Raw genomic sequence first — 26,443 nt, forward strand, 5'->3', positions numbered from 1 at the left:
GTTTACTCAGAGTTTGCATGTTCTCCATGCATATATTTCAAACCTTGTACATTTTTGGCTCTTTATAAACCATACAATTAATGTCATGACAAGTTAAAATACAGGGAAAATTGTTAGATACCATGAAAGGAAGAAAAATATGGACCGTGACAGGCTGCAGCAGGCAATGTGAAAGGATATAAAGATATAGACACTTACATATTCGTCATCACAAGGGCTCATAGAGTAATATCCCTTTATGGGCAAACAGGCACACATTAAAATAAAGAAGATTAAAAAAACAAGTTAACAGAAATAAATCACAGAGAAATGCACAGTTCTAAAAAACAACAAAGTAAAATTAGCTAAAGATTAACAGACTACTGGCTTTGAAAAGAAAAATATAAGCACCTTCATCTCCTATTCCATGTACTTACGTGTGTTGCAACTGAAATCAGGGGATATCTCTAGGGACTCATTACATTTCAAGCTCTGCTTCCAATACCTGGCAAATATAACTAGTCTGCACATTTTCCAGTATAACTGTCAGTTAGAATAGCTGCATACCAAGCAATGACACATTTATGGAGATGGATGAATTTTGTTGTTGACTACACTGAAGCAGCTGAAAAGAAAGATACTAATGAACATAGTATATACATCAGAAGACCTCAGCTTCTGAGAAACTAGCTCCAAGTATTCTTCATACTTGCTTCCATAGGAGTTTCTCACCAGCACATAATGAAAGCCGGGAAAAACAACTTGAAGTGTTTCAACTGTGTTATCAATTCCCCATTCCAGAATGCTTCAAGTTAAATTGAGGAAGCAAACCTAAGATTTAGTTACCCATAAAGTGGACATAAAATAAAAACAGGAGATAATCCCTGTTTTGAGTAGTTTAGTACAAATATGCTGTGCACTCTTTACTTAGACTAAAATATTTAACTGATTTAACTTACAACAGGTTGATATCAGTTTAAACTTAATTTAAACTAAAAAATATACAGTGTAACACAATGAAATATAACAAACATTAATTATTCTGCTTCTATTTTTTTTTTATTGTGGCAAAGCTGCCAATACTTACTTTAGAGGACATATTTCTGCATATAAATACGCACTAAACAAACACTGTATTTAGCAGGATCCTTTTTAACGGAAACATACTGCTTTATGTTGATCTCCCCACAGAAGGCATGAGAACTTTGCTACCTTCGCTGCGAATAGGAAGTAACATTCACTATATTCTTTAGCAAAATTTAAAATCCTGGTATTATTCTTTGTATTACTGTCACACCCAGGATTCACTGCTGTGGATGAGAATTCAACTCGCTCAGTGCTATGCACACACAGACAGCCCCTGACTAAGACAGTTTAAATTTAAGACAAAAGACAACATGGATAGAGAGACCAGTAAGTGAGCAAAAGAAACCAGGAGATAAACTTTAGCATGATGGGAGAAAATTTCAACACACTCATGCCTTGAACCAGTTAAAACATCTGTAGGCATCAAGAAAAAATGATGTTAAAGGAAGAATTTGAGGACAGAACAGGGTAATTTTGTGGAAACTGCTACAGATGACCACATCTTACCTTTACAGGTCGGGATTTTATGCAAACACAGAAGATGCCCAGTTTACCGCAGGTAGTAGTTATATGTGAAAAAAGCATCACATACTGTGCCAGCAGAAAAAAAAAAGAACTACTCTTTGTTTACATGAGAAGACAGGTTGTTTTCTTCTATATCATATACAAGAGGTTACATGCAAGAATCATCCCATAGGCTGGGAGGAAGAAGACAAATTTCATTTCGAGAAAGGCTTAGTTAGGGTAGATGCTTTTTGCTGTAATGTGCCTTTTGTTTTGAAATGAAAGAGGGTGCTTGCTGAATCCCCTCTGAATGGCTAATAATAGTGACTTCTATTACCATGTCTCCTAGCTTTCATGTGGACACCTGGTGCAGAAAGTATCTTTACAAATAAGAAACAGAACGTTTGCCACCAACTATTACAGCTTGATGGCATGCTCACAGTTGAAACAAAAAGCATGCATGAGGAAAAAATTGCAATTAAGGACCACAAGAAAGAAAGAGGTCATGTTACTCTTCTCAGCTATCCCAACACATTCAAAAAATTGCATTTGAGAATCTTGTTTACAAACAGTTTGTGTCAGTCTAACTTTATAGAAGAGCTGGTGTGCAATGAAAAAGATTTAAGAATATATTTTTTTCAAAGCTTCATAAGAGCTGTACCAAATGAGACCTAAAATCGCTGGGAAGATAAATATAACTAAATGGAATTACAGGTAAATGTAATCAGACTGCAAGAAAACAACAAATACCAGTGAAAACACAACAGGCATTCATTCTGTTCCATGACACAGGGAAAACATATGCGGTCAGGTAATTAGCTTTCTAGTCACAGAAAGATTCCCCAGTGGTTAAGACACAACTCAACTACTGATAGAACTTGCACATCTAAGTAAGTACTTCCTGTAATGTACTTCTAACTGTAGTCAGAAGTTCACAGAAGCTTAAGAATTCTTCTCCCACTGTAAACATCCCTTTCGCTAGGTGATGCACAGATTTCTGTCATCATGTGTTTCAAGATTAATGTATTTTAAAATGGGCATTTCAGAAAAATCGCAGTAACTGATGAATAACTGTCACAAAATCTCCACGTAGTATAGGACAAAAAGTAATACACTAAACTGATTTTCTTTTGTTTAGAACAGGGTATTTTGTCAGGTAATGTAGAAGCTGAATTTCCTTCTTGGGTCTTACTCTATCAAAGATCAGAGACTTTCATTTATCTTGTTTAACTAACGTGCGGTAAAAATCCTAATGAAGACAACAGTTACAGCTTTAATGTAGGTTACCTGGCCAGAGTAGTCCTCTCCCAGATCCTCTAAGCATCCTCTGACTGAATTTTCCTGATTTCATATTAATGGGAAAAAGAATATTTGTATTCTTACACTGTACTTGAACCAGACAGAAAATAATCTTTGGCCTAGAATCAGTGTTAGCAGACTAAATTCTAATAAGAGCTGATCTTGAAAATATTTGATCATAAGAGACACTGTACTCTTTTGAAAATACTCCTACTGAAAGACTTCCCATTCTTAAAAGTTTTCAAAAACTCAGCTAGACAAAGCCACAGCTGATCTGATTTAGAAAGCCCGGCTCTCTAACTAACCCTGTCTCTGACTGATGCTTTGCATGCCAAGTATCAATACAAGAACAATTTTTTACATCTGAATTATGACACATTAGCGCAAGTGTTCACCATTAGAGACTAACAATCTGAAGGCTGGAGACATATCTTCTGCAAGGCACAGAGCTGAAGCAGCACAGCCAATTTTGCTCAGCTAAAAGTCATAAACTCAGTCTTGTGATGTTTTGAGTACTAATCCAAGAAATTCCAGGAAGGTGTGCAGTCCAACTTGAATCAGAAAATCTATTTGCGGGTGTAAGACTGAGCCCATGCTGAAGAGCCACAGTGAATAAGTAGTGAATGCACAACATTTTGGAGGACCAAACCTCAGCTGATAAAGAATTCTCTTGGCTTCATGATGCTTGTTAAACAGACAGATGTGAGCATCAAAAGACTATGAACCATCTGTCCTACCCACCAAACAGATCACTATTAGGGAAAAAAAAAAAAAAAAAAAAGACAGACTTCATATAAGTCATCTCATGAGTATTAAAGACATAAGAGACCATATTAGAGAACTACACTTTGAAATATTCTTTTAAAACTTGCTCAGCATTATCCATATCAGTTTCCTGTCCAAATGACATTAGGAAGTCAAGAATCAGATTGAATCTTCATATTAACGTTTCCTTCAACTTGTCAGAACTGGTGCTTTGACCTCTCTATTTTTACATCCAGACCTTTTGCTCTGACAATTTGCTAAAGTTTCTTATCTCCCAATTCAGGTCACACATGTGACATGATCGAAGACAGGGATAACATTCAATTGCAACCAGGAATAAAGCCTTCTGGTAAGGTAAGGCCTTAGAGAAGCCCAAGGAATATCTCCTAGTTGTAACATAGTACTCAGGCCTCTTCTCCATTCCACGCACCAGACGCATCCTGTTAATGACTTGTGGATCAGGCTCACAAGCCAATCCAGGAGGTCATAGGGCAGGTGAGAGGCATAAACTTGTTCTGCAAAAGAATGAGATCCAAGACAGCTTACAGGAGAAAACAAGGCAACTGTCAACACTGGAAGTCCTGTGCTTGCTAGGCAAGATTTTGCAGGTACTACTACACTAGGAAAGCCTCCTAATTAAGGGACATCGCTGCTGCAGTCTTAAAGCTAGTTTGGTAAGAAAGTCTAGTTCTGGGGTTTGTTCTCCTGACAGAAATTTCTTCCAATATGAAAGGACAGGTCTTCAACCACAGAGAACAAACCAGGAAGTAGATATTTGTACAATAACAGCACACCTTAATAAGTGATACATGCTACCCTTATTCTAATTTCACAGCCTGACACCTCAAGGCTTTACTTCCTGACATTAAAAAAAAAACAAAAACAAAGTACAATGCACTGGGAACAAAATCAAGTTTGCAGACAAATAATGCTACCAAGGATATAATGCAAGGTACAGTCTTTAATTTCCTTGGGCAATATTTCATTTTGGTTATAGCGCTGGTATGGTCCTCCTTACCAGTATATCCTTAAACTACTACTGTAGTGAAACTGATTTGATAAAACATTCTGTAGAGCCTTGGTCTGGACCTTGGAGTATGATGCTGCAATTTGTTAGCAAAGAAATGTCAGCTGTGCTCCGAGTTGCAGATTTGTAACTTCCCAGTAACTACAAAATGCCTCTTTGCACTAGAAAGGCATGATAATTTCTTTTCCTTCTAAACACACTTCCCAAGTACACCTACACATGATACCTCAAGGAAAGAAGGAAAAAAAAAAATCATTTCCTAACCTTCCTTGATATCTTCATTACACAGTGAAGGGAACAAGTACATACACATTACTTCCAGCAGCACTGACAGCTTTGGCAATTTCTGCTCTCACAACCTGCTACCAGACTTGGATTCTTCCTTGAGTTATGCCAGTGGTGCAGTTGATGATTGCAAACTTAAGCAGCCCCTCCTTCCCAACTACCTTAAGTTAGCTGTTACTCAAAGAAATGCATGTCTAGTCATCCCCAAGGTAAAAGTGATAAAGATTTATGGCTGCATACAAGTTCAAAAAGAAAGGAATTTCCTAGCTAATGATCTTCTTTTCTGCTACTCTATTTAGTGACACTGATCTGTCAAAACTACTTTGTTTAGAGGTCAGGCCGGTCCTGACGCCAGTGATGTTGATGAGACAGGATCAAAGCCTGAATACTCAAAGCACAGGTAAGCTACAAAAGTTTAATCAATTTTGTTGGCAAAGTGAAAGTAAAGCCAAATCGTATTTAATGCCTGCAAAAAGTCTTTAGAAAGGCATTAGAGAACTTCTTTTCTAAACCCTCACTTATACTACACTACAGTGACCTAATGGTGAAGATGAGCAAAGGAGCTGCCCCCCGCTGGTCTCTTCCTTCCACTGTTACATACCTGACTGTCCATTGTGGAAGCAAGAGTTTTGCCAAATGGGGTGGCAGGAAAGATCATACTCCAGTATCTCTAACCAGTTTAAATAGTGAAGGGACCTTCCAACACAAACCCAGCACAGACGCTGCAAAACCCATGCTCCTACATAGCCTGGGTCACAATGCCTCCAGCTATATTCCAAAACTTACGTGAAAACCTGAAACCACTTAAGGACAGAACAGTAACATCTAAGTGTATAACAATGAGGTATTAGGAAATTCTTAAAGTAACAGTAATAGGATGCTTTAGCAGCCTGGTGGCAAGCTGTGTAAATTTGGGTTTTAGTCAGTCTCTTCTGGCTTCCTGAATCAACAGAGCCAAGGAGTGGTGAGAAGTATTCTGGGATGATGGTGATGATAGTGGAATCTCATTTTTCTTCTTAGAAGATTGGCTATATATTTTTTCTTGTTATATTTATGTTTCCGTACATTTGCTGCTGATGTATCCAAAATAATCATGAGAAGTGCAATTCTTTAAATAGGAAACAATTCAAGAAAATGTTATCAATCAGCAGAACAAAAGGATCAGATCAGGAAACCTTTCCATGACGCAGTTAAGGTCTACAGTGAGGACTATGATTAACCCTGTCCCCAAAATTTGGCTAATGCCCCAGACAGCCTAGGTTTGTGGCTCTGCTTATACAAACAACACTAGACTGCAACCACAGTAACTACTATAATCTCACTGTGAAGAAGTGAGGAGAGACTTAAACCAGTCAAGAAACCCTTGAAATAAATAGACTGACTGCTATAGTTGTCCTGGTCTTTCACTAGAAGAATCCTGTTGGCACAGCTACTGCATCAAAGAATGTGGGTGGGAGAGCCATAAGCTCACACAGACACAATTATGTTAGTAAATCCTACTACAAAAATACGTATGACTGCCAGAAGAACATCGGTTTACTGCATTTAACCTAGCTAATTTGAGCCAGAAGGCAGGCACATACTCACTTCCAAGAGGGCAAGAAAACCACCAGCAACAAATCCTCTTTCTCTGACTGATCTACATGGCAGAGGACTTTGCTAAAGTGGCCATACTGGCAAAACTAGTGTGGCAAAGGCCCTTTTAGAGCACACACGCCTTTACACATGGTTTTGGAGAAGCACAAATAAATAGACATGATGCATAGAATCAACAGGCATTTATGTCTGCTTACTCAACTCTTCAATGATCACTTATGGGTCTTAAACTCCTTAAAGTTCTTTTTCATGGAGAATCAGAGAGGTGCCTTATACTTAAAAGCTAAACTAAACAAAAACAGATATCTATGCAAAAATAGCATACCTGACTGGGGTACAGAAAAATAGGTATCTGCAAACTCAGCAATAATCCACCCAACTTTTATCAGTGAAGAAACCTTCAGCCACTTTTGCACTCACTACAGAGTGGGAAGAGACAACTCAACATCTTCCATAAGGATGACATCTCTTTCTTCCCTCTGCCTGTCTCCCAGAAGGGTTTAATGATCAATCTCTGACAGAAAGAAAAGAAATAATAATAGTAAAACACTAGGAAGACAGGGCAGCTTGAAAGTGTGGAGAAACAAAAAAGAGGAACTTTGATGCAAGCAAAGAGTAGGAACAGACAGAACAGGCTATGTTGCTGTTACAGAATGGATGATCTTAATATAGGGAAGGGTAGCTGGGAGACATACGTAAATGAAATATCAAAGAGCAAAACGCAGGTGCACTAGTGTACTAGGGTACACCAAGCATTATCTTGGAAAGCCACTGGCAGGGACAGAAAGATGACCTCAGAAAACTGTGGGTCAGAAGATGTAGAGGATCATACCTTGGGGTGGAAGAGAGCATAACCATTCACATCGGACATGGTATAAATCCAAGGACAGAGGAGTTACAGACAGTCCCTGATGTACAGGCAGCTGACATGCAGAAGTCCTGGATTCCTTCCTGACCCACCTAGTACACGCGGCCTGCAAAACCTGCTAAGACTGCCACCCCCTAAACACATTGCAAGTTAGAGAAAAGAGTTCTGACCCTGAAGGTAGCAGTGAAGCGATGGCATTCAAAATAGCTTGAAGAGCAATGAGGAATACTTATCTCTGAAAATATTAACATACAAAAAAAAAGTAAAGGGAGCATTTTTATAATCTCTTCATCTTTCTGTAACAGATTTTCAAGGAGAACAAAATGTACCCATAGTGTCATTGTTATTAAAAACTTTGGCTAGAACAAGGAGCAAGAGTCATTATTTTTTCTGCCTTTCCTTTGACAATTCACAAATTATCTTACTACATGGTAAGTATAGATGAGTGTCTCATGGCAAAAATAATAATTGCAAATCATGACTTGTCTTTCTATAGTAGCAGCACACAATTTTTTAATATTGAAGTGTTTGAATGCAATTTCCATGTTAATACTTATTTGAAAATCATTAAGCTAGAAAAAATTTGACAAACTAAGTATTAAAAAACATTGTGCCACTGAACACCACTTACACTAGACTATGTAATAATTTAAGTTTCACACACACCCCTTCCCCAGGTATAGCTTCATAGTTACTAAAAACTACCCTATCTGCTTCTGCTTCCAAAAAAAAAAAAGTTCCATCACCATGATGGCAGAAGAGATAGAGCAGAAATAGGAACAAGTAGGCAGGAAAAAGCAGAAAGGCAAAACTGCTTCTTTCAGCAGCAGTGCCAGCTTATAAAGTCTCTGTGAAACTATTACTTCAGCTGCAGAAAGACCAACTTTGAACTGGCCCTCACACTTTCAAATTCCACTAAATACACAAATCTCTGTTCCCAACTGGCCCTAAATGAGGTATAGAGAGAGATGGTATGGGAAGATGTATTAGGGTACCACTGCAACCATCTGAAAAGGAGTAAGAAGTAGATGCAGAAGGAGGAAAGACCCCTAGGCATTCTGGGCTACTTATCAGTAAGGTCAAGGGTCCTTACATATGGAGTTAAGTCGATGATGTAAACCAGAAGGGTGCTTTAGGTATATCCTCTAACTGCCAATCTAACAACTAGCTCTTACAAAGAAGAGAAGTCCTTCTCCCTCTTCCTTTCACAATCTTTGTGGTCCTGTTTTCTTCCTTGCACTGCTGCCCCTCATTAGCTGGCTAAACCAACTCATCCCAGGGTCGTAAGAGTGTCAGTGGCAGCAGAAAGAAACAGAGCATGTGTCCAGAGCTGAGCAAAAATACCCCTTTTTAGCTAGCCTAAATTGGCTTAGACATGCCATCAAACCACACTAAAGACATTAGTCTATGTTTCTGTAACATTCATTTAGCATTTAAGAGATACACAGTCATAGCTGCATATGTATGATTAACTCTACTGTTATGATAGCAGAGTGAATTGTGTAACTGTTGCATTCACCAGCATATGAGATCAACAGTCTTCTGTATTGCCATATTCTTACGCAAGTTTGGACATACTAAGTTTTGTCTTTTACAATCTTACATCTGTTGTTCAACACATAGCTCAACTAGTATTGTCTTTTCAGATAGCTACTACAAAAAGAGCAAATATTAATACTTACAGTTCCAGGCCTTGTGAAGTCAATACTGTGTGCTACACTTTGTCTCATTTGATTGCTGAACAAGCGAACACAAACACTTTGAAGATATTCTGGCGTAATCTAAAAATTAGGAAACATACCAAGAGAACAGGATTATATAAAGACTTGCACTTTATATCAGTCAAATGTTTGTATATTAGTTTAGTGGGTTTTTTTTTTTTTTTCTTTTTAAGGGCTAGGAACCACAGACCTCAAACTCACTGAGGGAGCTACAAGATGTATACTGCAAACTACAGTTTTGTTCAGAAATTAACAAAACTATAAATTCTTTTCATGTGGGAATAGTTAGGCTATTTATAAGACTTACTCTAAACATCTCAGAGTCTAGAAGAAAGACTGAATTTGTCACACAAATGTTTCAATACACATTTTCCTCATTTAGAAAGGCAAGTTCTCCAACAGTAAGTATGAAGTGGTTTTCCACTTCGACATAGGCAAGGGTATGCTGAAGTTCTGTCTATCTAAAGAGCAGAGCTTAGATCACTCAATTGCATAGAAAAGAGAATAAACATGAGTTACATAGTACAGGAGTGCATTTCAATGTAAAACATCTCTGTTTTGTTTGTTTGTTTTGGAAATCTACATCACAGTAGAGTTGCCTAACTCTAGAATAGTCATCTGCTACCCCAAAACAGAGGTCAGAAGACTGAGATTATAGAAATGCTCAATGCTCAGCACCTCTTGCTGAATTTAAAGATTCTCAGATCTGGACACCCCATCCCCTGCCAATTAAATGTCTTTTCATAAGCCAAGAAGCTTATTCGTCCGTCTCCAAGAAGCCCATACCATGATATCTTAAACTCTAGCAGCAGCAGAACAGCTCTTGGGATCACCATCAGCATCCACACAGTATAAAATAAGTATTGAAAGGAGAAGGGAAAAGCAAATGGGGACACTTCTGGTATTTGCTGACCTACAGTGAGATAACAAAACCCTTCATATTCAGAATCTTGTAATTTCAACATGATATTATTTAGTGCCCAATTCCACTTTGGATTCAGAAGTGAGAGAAACCAAATTTCATAAAGAAATAGCACCATCAGCTGGACATACTTTGAAAGGATCAAATGACTGCCCAGTATAAGGCTTACAGAGGAAATCAAACAAGTATCCACAACAAAAGGTAACTAGCACCTAATTCCTCCACCATAGAACATAAGAAGATATTGCTTTGGACAGCACTGAAGTGTGAAATGGGAGGCAGCATATGAATAACTAGGTGTTTCTTACTGTTTTCAAAGCTCATCTGAGCAGATACCTTTCCTAATCTGCTGCAAAGCAGCATCCACACCTACAGCCAAATTCTACCATGCAGTAGTGACGTGCACAGCCAGTGATCCCAAATCTCAAGTAACAAATCACAAGATCTTCGTGCTGATGATAGAGAAAGATGACGCGTACTGGCATGTCAGCAGGCAGCACAGGAACTCCAAGGTCATTCTCCCTGCCAACAATTCACAGCTCCCTTAATAGCATCTAGAGGCCACTAATGTCTGCCATAAGAATCATCTTCAGGTTATACTAAAGTTACAGGAAAGAGGCAGGTTAGCAGAGGGCACAAAATAGGAAGCAAAAAATAATCTTTGAATAAAAATTACCCACAAAAAAAGCATATCTCCTCCAGTCACATGTATGTATGGCCCTTTTCATACAGAGAACAGCTTTTTTTCTCCTACTCTAGTTCTTTCCTTTACCAATTAAATTAACAGTAATAAATTCAGCTTAGTAGACCAGAGAGCAAAGCTTTTCCTCATCAAAATTGTCAATGAGCAGAGCAGATTGTTTCCACCACAGTGCAATTTACAACAGATCTGGGAGGATTTTTAAATATACAACCACCCTGAGGGGCTGGATCACAGTCAGTAATCTGATCACTGCTGATGCCAAAGCTCAGAAAGAGAATATCACAAGACAAGTGATGCTAGCTTCTACAAGATTCCTGAGCCAGCAAATTCAACCCATGTTCTTTACTACCTTTACCTTAGCACACAGAGTCAAGGGAAGACTCTCTCAGCCCAAGCACTGTGTTTCATCAGTAAACAGATACAGTACCTACAAAAATGCTCGTAACTATAAAACTTAATTCACATTTTAGTGGCATTCTCTCTCCATTCTCTGGGAGAAAAAAAAAAAAAAAAAAAAAAAAAAAAAAAAGCAAGAACACACCTGAGTTGCCTCTTACCATCTTGCCATTGACTGTGGCCTCCAAGGAATCCACGAGCTCTGCAGCAACCCCGATGAGATTATGGTAGTCTGTTTGCATTTTGTTAAATCGTTTCAGGTAGGTCATGGTCCTGCGCTCAGACTCCACTAACTGTTGATGAAGCTGTTGTAACATTTCTGTCAAGAGATTAATAAAAATGAAATAACTTCATCTTCTCAACTGAAAGGGCAACACCCTCTCCCCACCCCAAAGCAATTTTATTGCTCTAATGGGATAACAGTTTCATCTGCTTTTATAGAATTATTTTTATCCAAAGGGTGGACTTTTACTGCAAGGATAATTCCAGACTATGGGCATCATTTAATTTCATCACAGCAGCTACAAGTACTTATTCTGCCTTAATTGTCCACAGAAATTGCCATCACAATTCCTTCAGTTACAAATTTCAGCAATATATCTACTAGACCATTAACATCACGGAATAAACTTATGTAAAAAAGATACCGTTTAAAACAGTAGAATCAGGGTCTGTTAACATAATCAGTTCCATGCTATCAGAGACAGAACTGGGGTGCGGGGATGGAATCAGAAAAATATATGACAAAATGCAGCTCAGACTTGGTTAACTGATCTTGTACCTGGAGATGAGATTCATGCACTACCTTCAATATTCATTAAAATAACAGCAGGTAAATCTATTTTAACACAGAGCAACCAGAAGGCTAAAGCTACCATTTCAAACATAGAACAACAAAAACGTAGTTCCCAGAGATTCATGTCAATTCTTGGAAGGCCACATTGTGAGGCTGGGTGTTTTCTTCAGTTAATTTATAAAAACAGTCCTGTCGTATTTAAGTTACACCGTGTTTTATTTTAAAGGAAATACCAAATCTTGCATCTTTTAAATAAAACAGTACAATCCATAGTAAAAATACATTTGATTTATCAAGTTCCACATCTGCTATTAAAATATTCACTGAATTCTTCAAAGTTGCAAGGAATTCTCTACATCATCTGACCACAGATGCTCCTCATTTTACTACATTTTTTTTTTTGGGTGATTCTATCACTTATAGGTCAATAATGAGGTGTATTAGTTTCTTTTAGCATCTATTTCAATTGCTGAAAATAATTCCAACTTTTCTTTTATACCTTCCTAAATTAAGAAAAAAAAAATTTACATCCTTGTACATTTTGTTCCTTAAGCTTCAGTTACTTCAGAGATGAAAGAAGCAAAACAAACAATAATACTTCTAGCACTGAAAACTCTATCTTCCATTCCCATCTCAGAACTAGAAAATTAACATGTTATACATGGAAAATGGGAATAAAATCTGAAGCTGTGTGTCACAGTGGAAACCTTCATGACCAGACAAAACCATGAAAAGAGGCACAATAATTGTATAATTACTGCTGATGTTTATATATTTTGCTAGAATAATAGTTAAATTAAATAGTTTGATAGGAATCCAATTTTGCTCCAGTGTTATGAAAATGACATCTTACCTATCTGCAAACAGACTGAATATTTACCATAGAATTTTCTGTTAAAAAATGTGCAGAAATCAACTTGACTATGGAATTTCAGACTGAAGTAGGGTTTTTTCCACAAATTTCAGAATTTAAGGGGATAGAGTACTACATTCCAAACAGTTTGGAATACTAAGTATGGATACAGTCATGCTAATATGACACAGCTTAGACTTAAACAGAAAGAAGAAAAGCAAAGCAAGCAAGTAGCTAAGATACCAAATTGGAAACTGGAAGAACTAGTTCCTCCTCCCGGCTTTGAACGGACTTTGTGCACTAGGAATGTTTGAGGAAAGCATTACGCTCTTTCCTCATTCACTATCTCTTTCCATAAAGATGTAGACTGTACCTTCCTATACCATAGAAGCGCTGGGAGATGTAACTGATGTAAGTAGAAATCCTTTGGGATCTTCATTCGGAGAATCCGACAGCAGTGCAAACTTTCAAGTACACAGTTACGTTGCGCATTTAAAAAAAAAGCTCTGCACGTACCATCGATCTCATTGACTACTAAGCTGAACGCCTTGCAGCTATGATAGATAAGCTCTGGAGAATTCAGATATGGCTATTGAAAACATAACTGCCTCCAGCTAACCATCCGCTCCCCGGCTCTCTGAACCGAGGCACAAACCTCCGCCCTGTTCTGCGGCGGCTAGCACAGGAATGGTGACCCTCAGCAGCGGGAAGAACGGAGAGTGGAAGTGGTGTGTAAGCACCATGGCTTATCTGGCAGAGGCTTCACAAACCGTAATCTACAATGACAATCCAATTATATTACAGGTAACGATGTACTAACCATGCATAAATATCTGCCAAATAACTATCAAGAAAGTTTTTTCTGACAAACTGTTTCATAAAGTAGTAAACATATGGACATAAGTGACACAGAAGTGCCAGAATAATACTAATCAAATAGAACTGCCAGTAAAATTTTCATTATAAATGAAAAAGAAATTATTAGATAGTTGTCTGCATTCTGATGTTGGAAATTGCTTTAAAGACTTGTGACATTTTATGGATTTTTTAGGGTTTCTGGAACAGGCTGCCTTTATCTCATTCAAATGAAAAGCAATATATGGCACAACAGTTTATATTTAATTTTAGAAACTTTAACTAAATGTTCTTTTAGAGAAAAAAGTGCATTTATAAACTTTAGCTATAAACTTTAGCTCTATAAATTCACAGTTTTAAAACAAAGCACAGAACGCAGAGAAGGAACATTCTCTCACCTCTAATCGGTATTCTTTCAAAATGTATGTATAAACACCCCCTCCAAATGATTATTTTACCCTCACAGCCTCCTCCCCTTTAAGGACAGCTTCCTCCTGAGAATCCTTTTACTAATCACAGCACTGGGCACCTGCAGGTCGTGCGACTGACGCTTCGTATCTAACTGCAAGTCAGGCCATTCTCATGATTTTTTTCTTATGCTCTTTAGGAGAGAGCCAAATACTCCGAGGGAAATAAGAGCAGAGGCTGTGCCAAGCCACAGGTCATGTTCAAACCCACCAAAATACACCGGAAAGAAAAAAAAGACCACAGAAAAAGCTCCCAGTGGTACATTAAGCAAACTTGCTGAGAGAACCAAACTTCAGAATTTAGCTGTTGATACCATTTCTACTGCAATCAAGTTTCATCAACTTAAAATAAAAAAAAGAATAAATAAAAATAAAAGGGGAGTTAAGGTAGCTTCCAAAGATGACCCTAATTATTTTTCCTTGATAATCCTCATTCAGCTTTGATTTTATTCTGATTCCACAAGCACCACTGCAAAACAGCTACCACAGCTTTAATATGATGTAGCTCCACAACACAAGTATTTTTCTAAGCTAATAAAGATTCCAAGAACATTCATTGCACAAAACAATTCTCTCCACAGCACTTCATTCCCTTTGTCTGGATGATCAAGTCAGAATAAATTTTATTCAATTACAGTACAACACATTCAATTCAGAAATTTCTAGTGGATATATCCAGAGTGTGACTTTCACTCAGAGGAAAGTTTGAAGCATTAGAGTCACGATACATAAAACTTATCAGTTGCTTGCTTTTCATAGCCTAGTGGGGAAAGTTTTCCAGCACCCCCTTCTAGTTACAGTCAGCAGGAAAAAATACCAAAACTCAATACAGCTCATGCATGTTAGTCTCAGCAATCAGGACTCAGGATCCAACTTATCCTTCACCTGCTAAATCAAAGAATTATAAGCACTAGGTGTTACTTAGAAAGGGAGGGTCAAAGGGAGGAATTATGAAGTCTTGATACAGCTTCCATTTTTACATCACCATCTTTTCAAACATCAGTAATTTTACAGAAAGAGGAAAAAATTCAAAACAACAGTTTCTCTTACTGACAGGGTAGGATGCTTTCATCATTGCCACTGTAACTGAGGTAAGTACAGACTGTTACTGAAAGAGATGGTCTCACACTGCCCTTTTCCCCCTCTTACATTCCTGCCTGATCCCCATAATCAACATCAGCATTTGTGTGGCCAGATGAGGGAGCTACTGCTCCAGTTAAAAATTACCATTTGCTTGCTTGCTTAAAATGCTAAATCATTGCAACCTGAGTCAGGACAGGGAAGGAGGAAAGGGAGCAGCGTTCAGAGGCAATTCACATCTAAGTCACCTTGCAGTAGCAAGATCAAAACTGTACTTCAGCAGGAAATACAGAGTAACGCAGCAAGACATTTGGTCACTAACTCTATCCCAGTCACAACTCCCAACATGGACAAATGATTTCTACAACCAATTTATAATATGCTAGGCCTATATTGGGGGGGGGAAGCACCAAGCCTACGACCTACTAGAATCATTATTTGTATGTAGAGGGAAAGAAAGAACAATAAAGGACTAACCTGGTTTAGCAAGATAAAACGCACAGTAAAGCTGGTGACACTGCCAAATGAAGATGCTGCCATGAGGCATCTCCCAAATCTCTGTAAGCTTGTACCTTTTTTCTTGATTTGCTCTTATTCTCTCATCTATGTAATTATTTGTATTCATTTGTGAAGCCTTTTTAATGTCTTGATTCTAGTTCCTTCGTGGTGCCAGAGTTACACACATGCACATGTTTCTACAATAAACTTTCCAAGTGAGAGATTAGTCTTTGCAGCAACTCACCCACATTCAAGTATACCTCTAAGCATGCGCTCTCTGTGTCTCTCTGACCTCAGAGTACCCTCACATCCTCTGCTAGGAGCACAGATCCTGGCCTAGCCGAGTTCCTGCATGCAATGCAGTGGAGCCCTCAACAGAGGAGTTGCAGATCTCAAGAGCTGCAGCCAGACACCAGGTCTCCTTAGCTGCCTCCCAATGCCTCTCTCCTGGGAGAGATAGTAGCTCCCCCACCTCCTGCTTGCTCACCTCATTTCCATATAAATTACTGTCCATGTTCTGAACAGACATCTTTCCATGTTACTATCCATTCAGACTACAGCAAATCTTGACAGACAGGTAGGCCACACTTCACCTTCTCATATGCAACAGCCTCACACACTTCCTCCTACCCTCTCCTTTGCCCAAGAAGTGAAAGAGTGGCTAAAAACTCATCCAAAGATTTGTGATGAGGCAACGGAAGGAACAGGAGCTGAGCACCTTCCGAATACTTCATCCTCTCCATTCCTGCCTGCACACAGGATGCACAGAAAGTCTGAAGCTTTCCATGCAGCATGCCAGTCTTTTTGCAATTCTTCTCTATCCAGCCAAACTGAAGACACATGGCAGAGCTCTAAGGTAAGCACAGATGGCTTTCAAAGTCATACAGGTATAAAAGGGTCTTTTTTTTTTTTTTTTTTTTTAAAGGAAACTGATGAAGAGAAGACTGTAGCAGGTTAACCAGGAAAGGTAAACACACTAAACCCTCCAGAACATCCTCTGGAGTAGATGCACCATCCCACCCAAACTTAAAGTGCTTCAGTATGTCAGACTAATGACTGGCAACTGTTTACAAAAGGCTGTTCTCATGTTCTCAGGACTCTTTGCCATACTGCTCTTCGTTCATGTGTTACCTATTAATTTTGTTTGAATTTCTCCTTCGATAAAGCAAACATTTTCCAAAAGTGAGTATGTGCTACGGATCTCATGTGAACTGAGAAGGACGCTGCAAAGCTAAGCTCTCAGATCCAATACTCCTTCATGTGAGACAGGCCTCAAATTACCTTTAAGAAAAATCCAATCTGATTTAAACTCCATGACACATAACAGATCTACAAATGAAGGCTTACCCATAGAAGTTCAATACTATGACAGTCTTAACTTGTACAGAGCACAGAACTCGCTCAAATGAAAAATAATTCGGCACAAAATAATTCAGGCTCAATCATGTAGTTTTTTCTTCCTAATCACAGTATGGAATTATTTGCTTCAGAAAAGTCCATTACAAGGGAAAAGAGTAACTTCTGGAAAATAAAGAGCTACAAAGATAACTATTATTCAGTGAAAGTCTAATACAACATAGAGTACAAAATAAAAAAGCAAGCACCTGGAATTCACACTGGAAGATCAACCTTTTTTTTTTAATTCAATCTACAAATAATAAATCCTCAAGGTAAAACTAAACATTAAGCCAAACTCAAATCCAAACATTTTAGGATCCCAAGCTGTGCTCATATAAATCCCTACCAACAAAATAAGCATAAAAAGTCAAATGAAAAATTAATGTAAGGGAGGCAGGAACCAAAGTTCTATTTATTGAACTGATTTTTAAAAGGCACACACTTCAAGCACCAACAGCATCTAATGAGACTTAGTGCTCAATTTATCTTTTTTTCTAATGAATCTAAGTCACTTAGACACTTCAGTGCTTGCAAACAGCTTACGTAAAAATACAACACACAAGAAAATCATCCTTAAATTAACACATTCTTATTCAGGTAATAACAACATGTACAATTTTAGGAGTTTAAACAGGATGAAGAAGGGGAAAAAAGCATCTAAAAAATCAGTTTTCTCTAAAAAGATCGAATAGTCTTCATAGTAACTGACTGAGATTTAACATCAGGAAGATGCAGATAGGTATAAGTAAATACTGGAAAGGAATCTGAAGAACCTGTTTTAATCCTAAGTAAAAATGGAGAGCTAGTACGCACTTCACACAGAGTTCTCTACTTGTTTTTACCATGGTTTTATTTCAGGACAGAATAGGCTTAGAATACAAGCCCTGCTCCCATGCCCCCTGCCATTTCTAGTCACGTGCCTGCGCTCAGCCCTATTGACCTCAAGGAGTTCAGCAATAACTGTCTCCAGGACAGGGAACTTGATTTCAAAGGACTTTTTGCCATGCATCTCTAGCTTCCCTGTCATCCTAGGCCTTCCATTCCCTCAATTATAGCCCCTAATAACATACTGATCCTTGGAAACATCCTCTCAGCTCTCACCTTTGTTGCACTGTCCATTCTCCTTCTGTTGTACGAGAATAGGAGCAATTCAGGAAAATAGATCCTTTCAGCAAGCGTTTGTCCATATACACAGACCGAGAAACTCAACCAACTGGAAAACCCAACTAAGCCAAATATTCCTACTGTCCTAGACAACAGTCACTGCCTGATGCTTCATAGAATCACAAAAATAAATAAAAATCTCATAAGGCGTCTAGCCAAGTGCAGAATGTTGTATGAAGACATGAGACTTTTTTCTGACCTCTGAAGATACTAGATTCAGTTCTGGTCCTGACAGATAAGATGGGATCACTCCAAAGTAAACTATTAACACCAAAATCAAAAGTCAAACTGCTGACTTTACATAAAAATCAACATAAGAACATGCAAATGGTTTAGGGCATTTTATATCAAAGAAATGTTAAGGGTTCAGTCAGAATTCAGTCCATGACTCCATAAAAAGAAATAAGAAGAGAGAAAATTTTCTTCAACTCTTCTATGCTGGATTTCCACACGAGGAACCATAACACATGAATAAAAGCAGCCACTTTAGATCACCAACACTCATCCTGGCAAGTGAGCAGGAATGGAGCAGAAAAATAACATTTCCAGCCCAACACCAGAAAGAAAAGAAAAGAAAAGAAAAGAAAAGAAAAAAAAAAAAAAAAAAAAAAAAAAAGAAAGAAAGAAAGAAAGAAAGAAAGAAAGAAAACGAAAACGAAAATTAAAAAAAGACCCAGAGTCTCCAGTTTAGTCCTCTCTGCCTTGCCCTTAACTGTACTGACCAAAAATAGAGAAGGCAGTCCTGTCATACAGCTAGTTACTCCATAATTAGGGCTGACAACATAGAATAAATCATATTAGAAGAAAATAAACTCTGAAGCATAACTTTTAGTGAAATAATAATTTCTGCGACCCCTGAAAGTCCTGGAAAAATATCTAGCTAGCCCCTGAAATGGCGAATTGAAAAGACTAACAGCTTTACAAATGCTATGAAAGTCAGATCAGGATGGTGCCTTTGGGCATCCTATACTTTATACATTCAAGTAAGGAATAGTTATATGATAAATATGCAGGTTCCTATTCATCCATACATTGATACACCTTTTTCAAATAGCTTTTCTGAATGTGGACTGTAAACAATGTTTCCTACCCTAAAAAACACCAAGCAGTAATGTTACTTCAATTCTGCAATTAATCTTAGCAGAACACTCTTCCAATAAGTTACAGTGTCCCTTTACGATAATTCTAATGATCTTTAAAGCGTTTTCACAAAAGGATACAAATAAAGTGAGAAGCCTGGGCGTCTGGCTGGCTTTGAGAGTCAGAGACAGGAACTTTTCCAATCTTGCCCTTAAATCTGATGTCCAAGAATCCTTGAAAAGAAAAACAAAAGATGACAGCTGTTCACCAAATATGTACATTTACGCTGACAATACTATTTGGATCACAGCAGCCTTCCCTACTAGTAAACAAAGCAGCCAGCACTGCAGTGAAAAGACTGTCCTTCACTATTACTGAAGTGAATGTGTTTACTAACTACTCAAACACACACAGAAATTAGAAGTGAATTTAGTATTATTCCTAGACAAGAATTCTAAAAACATGATGTAGCTTTATTTCAATGTAAAACTGCCATTCTAAGTAATCCCCTCAGACTAGATGTTGGTGCCTTGTGTGCACACGCAACAATTGCCTCTAAATTACAAGCACTTTTAAAATATGAACAACTTGAGTAAAACATAAAAAGATAAATACAAATTTACTTTCTTTAATAGAACACGAAATAAATCAATTTCCATGCTTCAGTTTTCAAAAAGAAATTACTGTATTAATTTCACTCTTGCTGAGATCTGGGACGACTTCTAGATTTTGTCAAAAACTATTGTAAAGGTCATGACATGAGCTCAGTGATCAGTGCACAACATTTCTAAAATGGATTTGGAGCAGAAAATAATTCATAGATAGAAAATGGACTAACGTATCAGCCAGTAACTGAAATCTTGTCTTCCCTGTCTGACAAATTGTCTTATAAGCATGAGAAAACAGTCGTTATGGAAGAAGTATTACATCTAAAAATCACTTTGATTACCCATTCCTTTTGTTTCAAACCTTCATTTAATCTGGTTTCTGCTTGATGAAAAGCTAGCCATCAGGTGAAAAAGCAGTATTTTTCAATAAGTAGCAGGAGCTTCCTGAATCTACTGCTGTGTATATGTGCATATACACGAACATACACATACACTCACAAATGTATATACATATGCATACATGTGTGTGTTCATACATACATACACACACGTATGTATGCATGTATGTTGCAAGCTGTTCTTGCAACTCAAATTTGCCTATATTTTAACATGTTGGAGAGCATACAGGATCATATTTGCCACATTCATCAATTTAGCATCAAAAGAGTGGTGCATTACAGTACACTGCATATTACAAAAGGAACCATGATTCTGCCAGAAAGGTGTGCATCTTATTTTTTCAAGATATCAAACAACAAAAAACTCCAACTGTATAAACAGCAGACACCCAAGAAAAAAAACACTGCAAGAACACTGCTTAGTAGATCAATGACTTACTGCTGTTCCTTCTCAAACGTAAAGCAATCTGTGCTTCAACACTAACAAGAATTTGAGTTGTATAATTTCCACAAGAAAACATGAGTGACTAGACTGAGAGCTTGAATGCTGAGTTACTATGAATAAACCTGAGGGTCTTGTCTGAGACATGACATTCAGAAAGAAAAGTTGCTAAGTATAATTAAAAAAAAAAAAAAAAAAAAAAAAGAGTATTCATGTCCTGTTTCTGAGATCAACCAGCACGCCTCATTATTTATAGCTAGTCCCAAAGGAAAATGGCAGTAAATGCCTTTTTTGGTGTTAACTGGAGCGCCTCATCAGCTGGTAGGTCTAATGTCAACCCTAGAGTAAGTATCACTTAAGCTTTGATTTGATGTCAAAAAGCACTTGGCAGCAATGCAGGTTGAAGTGGATCTCCCTCCCACCACAATGACTGCCCACAGCTGCTTGGATGAGCCATCACAACTGCTCATGTGGCAGGACAGTGAAGCATACTAAGTACATAATCCTGCAAAATATTACATATACTTACATATTTTTACCAAAAAAGTGTGTGTGTGTGCGCACGTGTGTAGGGGAGCTGTATACACACACTCGCATATGCAGTGAAGCAGATCAGTTCCTCAATCCAATCCAAGTGCAGCTGCACAAACAGCTGTTTTTAGCACAGCCAACAAGTTAAGGTGTAGTTTCAAACTGCAAAATTAACCTGTGGTGGCAATACCCTTCCCCACAAGAATCACCACTGATACTTTGGAATTTCAAATCACAGCTCCAGATACCATTCCCCCAATCAAATGTTCAGCCTCTGAGGATGCAGAAAACATCAAATTGTTATCTAAATTGAGACAATTACATACTCATTTTCTATTGCAGGAGGATTATTTATAAATTTGAGTTTCTCTCTTCCATATGAAATGCAACTGCTTCAGCTTCTTATGCCTAGTTATCATATTCTAAATTCAGTGATACATAAACACATAATGGAGTATCGCTAGCAATAACCTTAAAAGCAGAAGAAATATAAGCAAGTGAACTTAAACTACTGCATAGTGATTCTGAGAAGGATGCACATTTCAGGGTTGCACTGAAAGGAAGAAGAGGCAGCAATTCTTATCTATGAACATAAAGACGCATAACATTTATGGCACAAGCCAATATAAAATATATTTATCCAGTACTCTGTTACTGATAGCACTCTCACAACTCTTCCCCCAGAGAAAATATATTCTTTTATGTTTGTACAGTTTCTGCTAAGGGAAACAATAAAAGCCATTACTAAACATCATTCAATATCTATCACTCATCAAGAAAAATCACTAAAAAACACCTCTGCAAAACACATACATACCTGAAAAAGTTCTTTAAATGAAGGATGTACCATGGGATTAGGAACAAAAGGCAAAGCATAGAAGGGAAGAAACTCTGTTGTCTGGCTAAGTGCAGCTCCTTTTGTTTCTAGGTATGTTTTAAAGTGAGAAATCCTTTCCTCAAGTTCAGCTTTGTCCTGGGAAATAAAGCAACACATTTACTTTGAAGACAACTACTCTGAATGCACAATAAGGCTGACCAATTAAAATAGAGATGTAAATCCAACAACATTTTCAAGTCTGAAATCCAAGAATAATTGTTATCTAAGTAATGCAGCCAACCTAAGAAGCAGTATTCATTCAACTAGAAAGCATTACATCCTGATTCCAATACTCAGAAGGAAACTCCTGTTGTTTCTGTTGTGCAGGTCCAGCAAAGGAAGAGAGGGCTGATTGCTCTGGAGTGTAAACCATTCCTGCCCTTCCTTCAGGATAGATTTCTAAAGCAGTGTCATTTCCATACTCAAAGCAGAGAGAAAATACCTACCTGATTTTAGACATGCTTCATTTCAGTGAAAAGTGAAAAAATGGAAAGTCCACTCACACAGCATCGATGGGAGGGGAGAGGAGGGGTAAATCACAGGATCAACAACCATATGCTGCATCAAAAGCTGGACCAAGAGTATTATTTTCTTTGACAATATTGCACTTCAAGATCTGCTTCACAGTAAGGTTTGTACTAAACCCAGAAGAGATACTATTAAAGTCATATGCTTTACAAAAAGCTGTTTTCACACAAACCAATAATAAATGCTAGTAATGAAATGCCTCAGACACATTTTTCATCTTATTACTACTACCCCTTGCAGTCAACTCTCTGCTGTCTGTGGACTAATACAGAGAAGCTGAGTGAGTTCAGATCCAGATGCTGTACGATGCATTCGTATGGTGTCAAATCGAAGTCAGTAGCTCTGGTAAGCATACTACTACTCCACTCAGACCCAGTCAGATGTATGCACAACACTCAGAACTGGATGGGAACACAGCCAGGGTGGTACTGAGATAGCTCAAATCAGGCTCCTCAAAGGTAGTGCTGGCCATAAATTGGCTTGTATCAAGCACAAGCCCTGTTGGATCCTGCCTGGCTCAACACTTAGCTCTCCTAAATATCTCTGCTACTTTACCAGAACTCCAGGTGAGCTGGCACACAGAACAGATGAAACACACCATAGTCAGAGACTGGAAAATGCACATTGAAGGCATCCAAGCAGTTCCATAAGCAGTTGACAGGAGTAAAGCAGGAACCTGGCAGATCTGGTGGCTCCAGGCTGTTTACATGTCTCTTCATCATAAACGCATCACTTACGATATCCCAGCCCCATGCAATGGAGATATATATATATATATATATATATATATATATTTTAACTATTTTGAATGATACCTTCAAATATGGTACAGTGAGCTGGTCAAGATTCAACTTTCCCATTTTATCAGAAATGTTTATCTCTCAACAAAAGGTTTTGGCCCAAACTAAAAGAAACGTTCTAAAAATTTCCTACAGAACACAGTCACAGAGCTGAAAGCATCAGCATGCTAGTACTTTCCAAACGCAATTCTTTCAGGACATCCAAGATAAGGACACGTACAAATTTAATCTCTGCACTGCACAATACAAGGGCCTGCTTTCAATCAAAATGCAGACTGCAGCCCAAAGACTGCGTCGGAATTCTGTGAATCTTTACTAAGAACCCTATCCTCATCCACATCAAAGACAAATACATGAAGTAAAACAAAGTAATCTTAAGTTCAAACTGTAAACTAAACTTACAGGCTTTCCCACAGTGTGTTTCAAGAGGTAGGTGGCAAAGTGTACGTGAAGATAGAACTCCAGCTTCTGAGCAACCTGCTCACTGTCTCGAACTGAAGACGATATATGCTCCTTCCAAAGTTGGAAGAAAACTTTCTGCTCTCCATTTTCAAATGCTGTAAGCAGATCTTTCTGCAGAAGTGAAAAGTATTCAGTGAAAAAAACAAACACTGAAGAGCTACATTTTTAACAGCGGGTTCATAAGTGAAGAATTAACTGAAAGTCTTCTGATGGCCATTGAAAGTTTTATCGAAAACCTCTTACCATTCAAGGGCAACCTAAATAATCCTTCTCCACCTATTTTACCCTCTTTCAGGGTCTGAATCAGGCAGCAGTGCAAGAAGCAAAGTCTAAATTTTCTGGTATGTCTAATAAGTTTTGGGGTCCATCCTACCATAACGAAAAATGAGCGCTTACGGTATCTGAAAAAAGTCAGCTTTTTCAAAATATAGCAAGCTAAAAACCTAAAATAGTGTGAACCAAAACTACTCCCTCAAGTTCAAAAGAAGCGTGGTTCTGCATAAAAGCAAATGTGAATGTTCCTACACTAAAGGAAGACTGCTAGTAGCCTTCTCCAAATAATCAAGAATCATTTCAGAGATTTAAGATAATCTCAACTGCTGTAATAAAACAAAAAGTGGTTAGTAGCCTCTTACTGTTTGAGTATTAGTTAATCAAAATAAGTGACAACAATGCACTACCTGAATAGTCAAAGCCTTTGAATCTCTCAGGGAAACACCTGCTGATTTAGGTAGTGGCTTCCCTTTTATTTTACATTCCTTCACAAATATCTTCACTGTTTCTTCAAATTCAGCAAAATCCAAATACTACAAGAAAAACATAGGATAATAATTTTTTAGGTTAATAATTCCTCACAGAGTGACCCATGAATCATCAGAGTCCTTTAAAGCTTATCTGTTGCATGGTCTGTAAATGCCAAAGACTGAAAAAGATACACTATGGACTGGTGTCTCATGCAGTAAGAAAATCTTGCCTCTCAGCCGAGTTCCCTCCTACATCCTAGATAATAATATTGACAATCAAACACACCCTCTCTGAGGGAATGATGTCCCCTGATTTATCCAATAAATTCACTCAAATAAAGAAGAAAGGGAATTAGAATCTATTAAGGCAACATCTTGGTTGAAGTAACAAGCAAATAACTTTCTCGGAAATAAAGTTTCGAAGGGCAGAATTCTTCAGGAACACATAAACACCATCTCTGAAACAGTCAGACAGTTTCAACTCTAAATCAGATTATTCATAATATCTGAAGCTGTCCAAGCAAGCCAAATTAATAACTAGCAAATCAAATATTGTTCTCTTGAAAAAGAGATAAACAGTCCTCTCTCTCCCTCCTACCATTTACAGTTACTGTATTACATCTGTTTTTTTACTCTCATCTCAGAAGTCTTAGTTATTGGTTGCTGAGGCAAGATACCACATTTGATCTTGCAAATTTGATCTGTATGACCAAGGTTACTACAAAGAATCTGTATAGGAATTGTTTACTTCCTTCACTGTTAACATATTCATGCTTAAGTACTTAGAACTTATAGATTTATTTTCTTAGACACAGAGAGTTTTAGGTTTTTCTATGTTTTGACATTTAGTGGACTCTTTAGACACAGACAGTCTTTCAAGAGACAACGTGCAGAAAGCTAGGTACAATAATGACTTACCGGTTAAACGGCGTTAGTGATTCCCCCCCCCCCCCCAACACACAGCACTAGGTGACATAAGCACATGATTCTGGTGGGGAAGAAGGTTGTTGGTTTGCTCTTCACTTAAGCCCTAAACCAGGCTATGAACACAGTGCTGATCAAAGGAACAAGGCAGTAACAAACTGCAGAGAGATGACAGTTTGTGTTCTTGTTCCAAATCACACTGAATAAATAAATCTCCCATTTTAGCCAATTTTTGAAAAGCAGGAGGGCAGAATACTAGAGAAATATCCGATCTTTAGAAGTTTGTTTCCCACTGTTTTTCTTACGGGATTTTTTCCTACTTCAAAAAAACTTTGGATCCTACCTCTTATTGGCAATATAGATAGAGGAGTGCCCAGTCGGATAATCCTGCTTAAGTGTTAAACCATGCAGGCTAGTGCTCTCACAACTTCAGTATGGGCTTTACTAGCAAAAGTTCTAGGGGCCTCTGTGATTTTATACACCTGTGGAATGATGCATCTAAGCAATGTTTAGAGGATCTCCTGGGTATCAGGGGTCAGACCTGAGCCCTGCAGTTCTGGGTGGATGTAATCAAGTTACTTGTTCCTTTAACAAAGACCTCTTTTACAAGGAACAACAGATAACTCTGGACTGATTTAGTGGTCGATTGTCGGCCTTCAACGGACCTTGAGCACTTTGAACTTACAGAGCGTGACAGAAGCTGGTATGATGTCACGGAGAAGGAAATATTTCGTTAATTAAGTAACTACAGAATTTAGATCACAGTTGCAATGTCTCATTCCTGAATA

General features: G+C 38.0%; 1 protein-coding gene across 2 annotated transcripts in view; it reads right to left on the reverse strand.

Moving 5' to 3' along the window:
- The window catches only part of ARMC9 (armadillo repeat containing 9), a 69,628-nt gene that overhangs the window by 42,787 nt on the left and 398 nt on the right, over positions 1–26,443 (reverse strand). For both annotated transcript variants that reach the window (XM_062583198.1, XM_062583197.1), the window contains exons 3-10: positions 24,669–24,794; positions 23,929–24,099; positions 22,139–22,294; positions 19,483–19,575; positions 18,200–18,224; positions 11,313–11,470; positions 9,092–9,190; positions 199–234 (exon numbers count right to left, since the gene is read on the reverse strand). In XM_062583198.1, the coding sequence (XP_062439182.1) occupies positions 199–234; positions 9,092–9,190; positions 11,313–11,470; positions 18,200–18,224; positions 19,483–19,575; positions 22,139–22,294; positions 23,929–24,099; positions 24,669–24,794 (864 nt within the window). The remainder of the gene's footprint in view (positions 1–198; positions 235–9,091; positions 9,191–11,312; positions 11,471–18,199; positions 18,225–19,482; positions 19,576–22,138; positions 22,295–23,928; positions 24,100–24,668; positions 24,795–26,443) is intronic.

The sequence above is a fragment of the Rhea pennata genome, chromosome 9 (assembly GCF_028389875.1).
Source record: "Rhea pennata isolate bPtePen1 chromosome 9, bPtePen1.pri, whole genome shotgun sequence".
Classification (NCBI taxonomy): domain Eukaryota; kingdom Metazoa; phylum Chordata; class Aves; order Rheiformes; family Rheidae; genus Rhea; species Rhea pennata.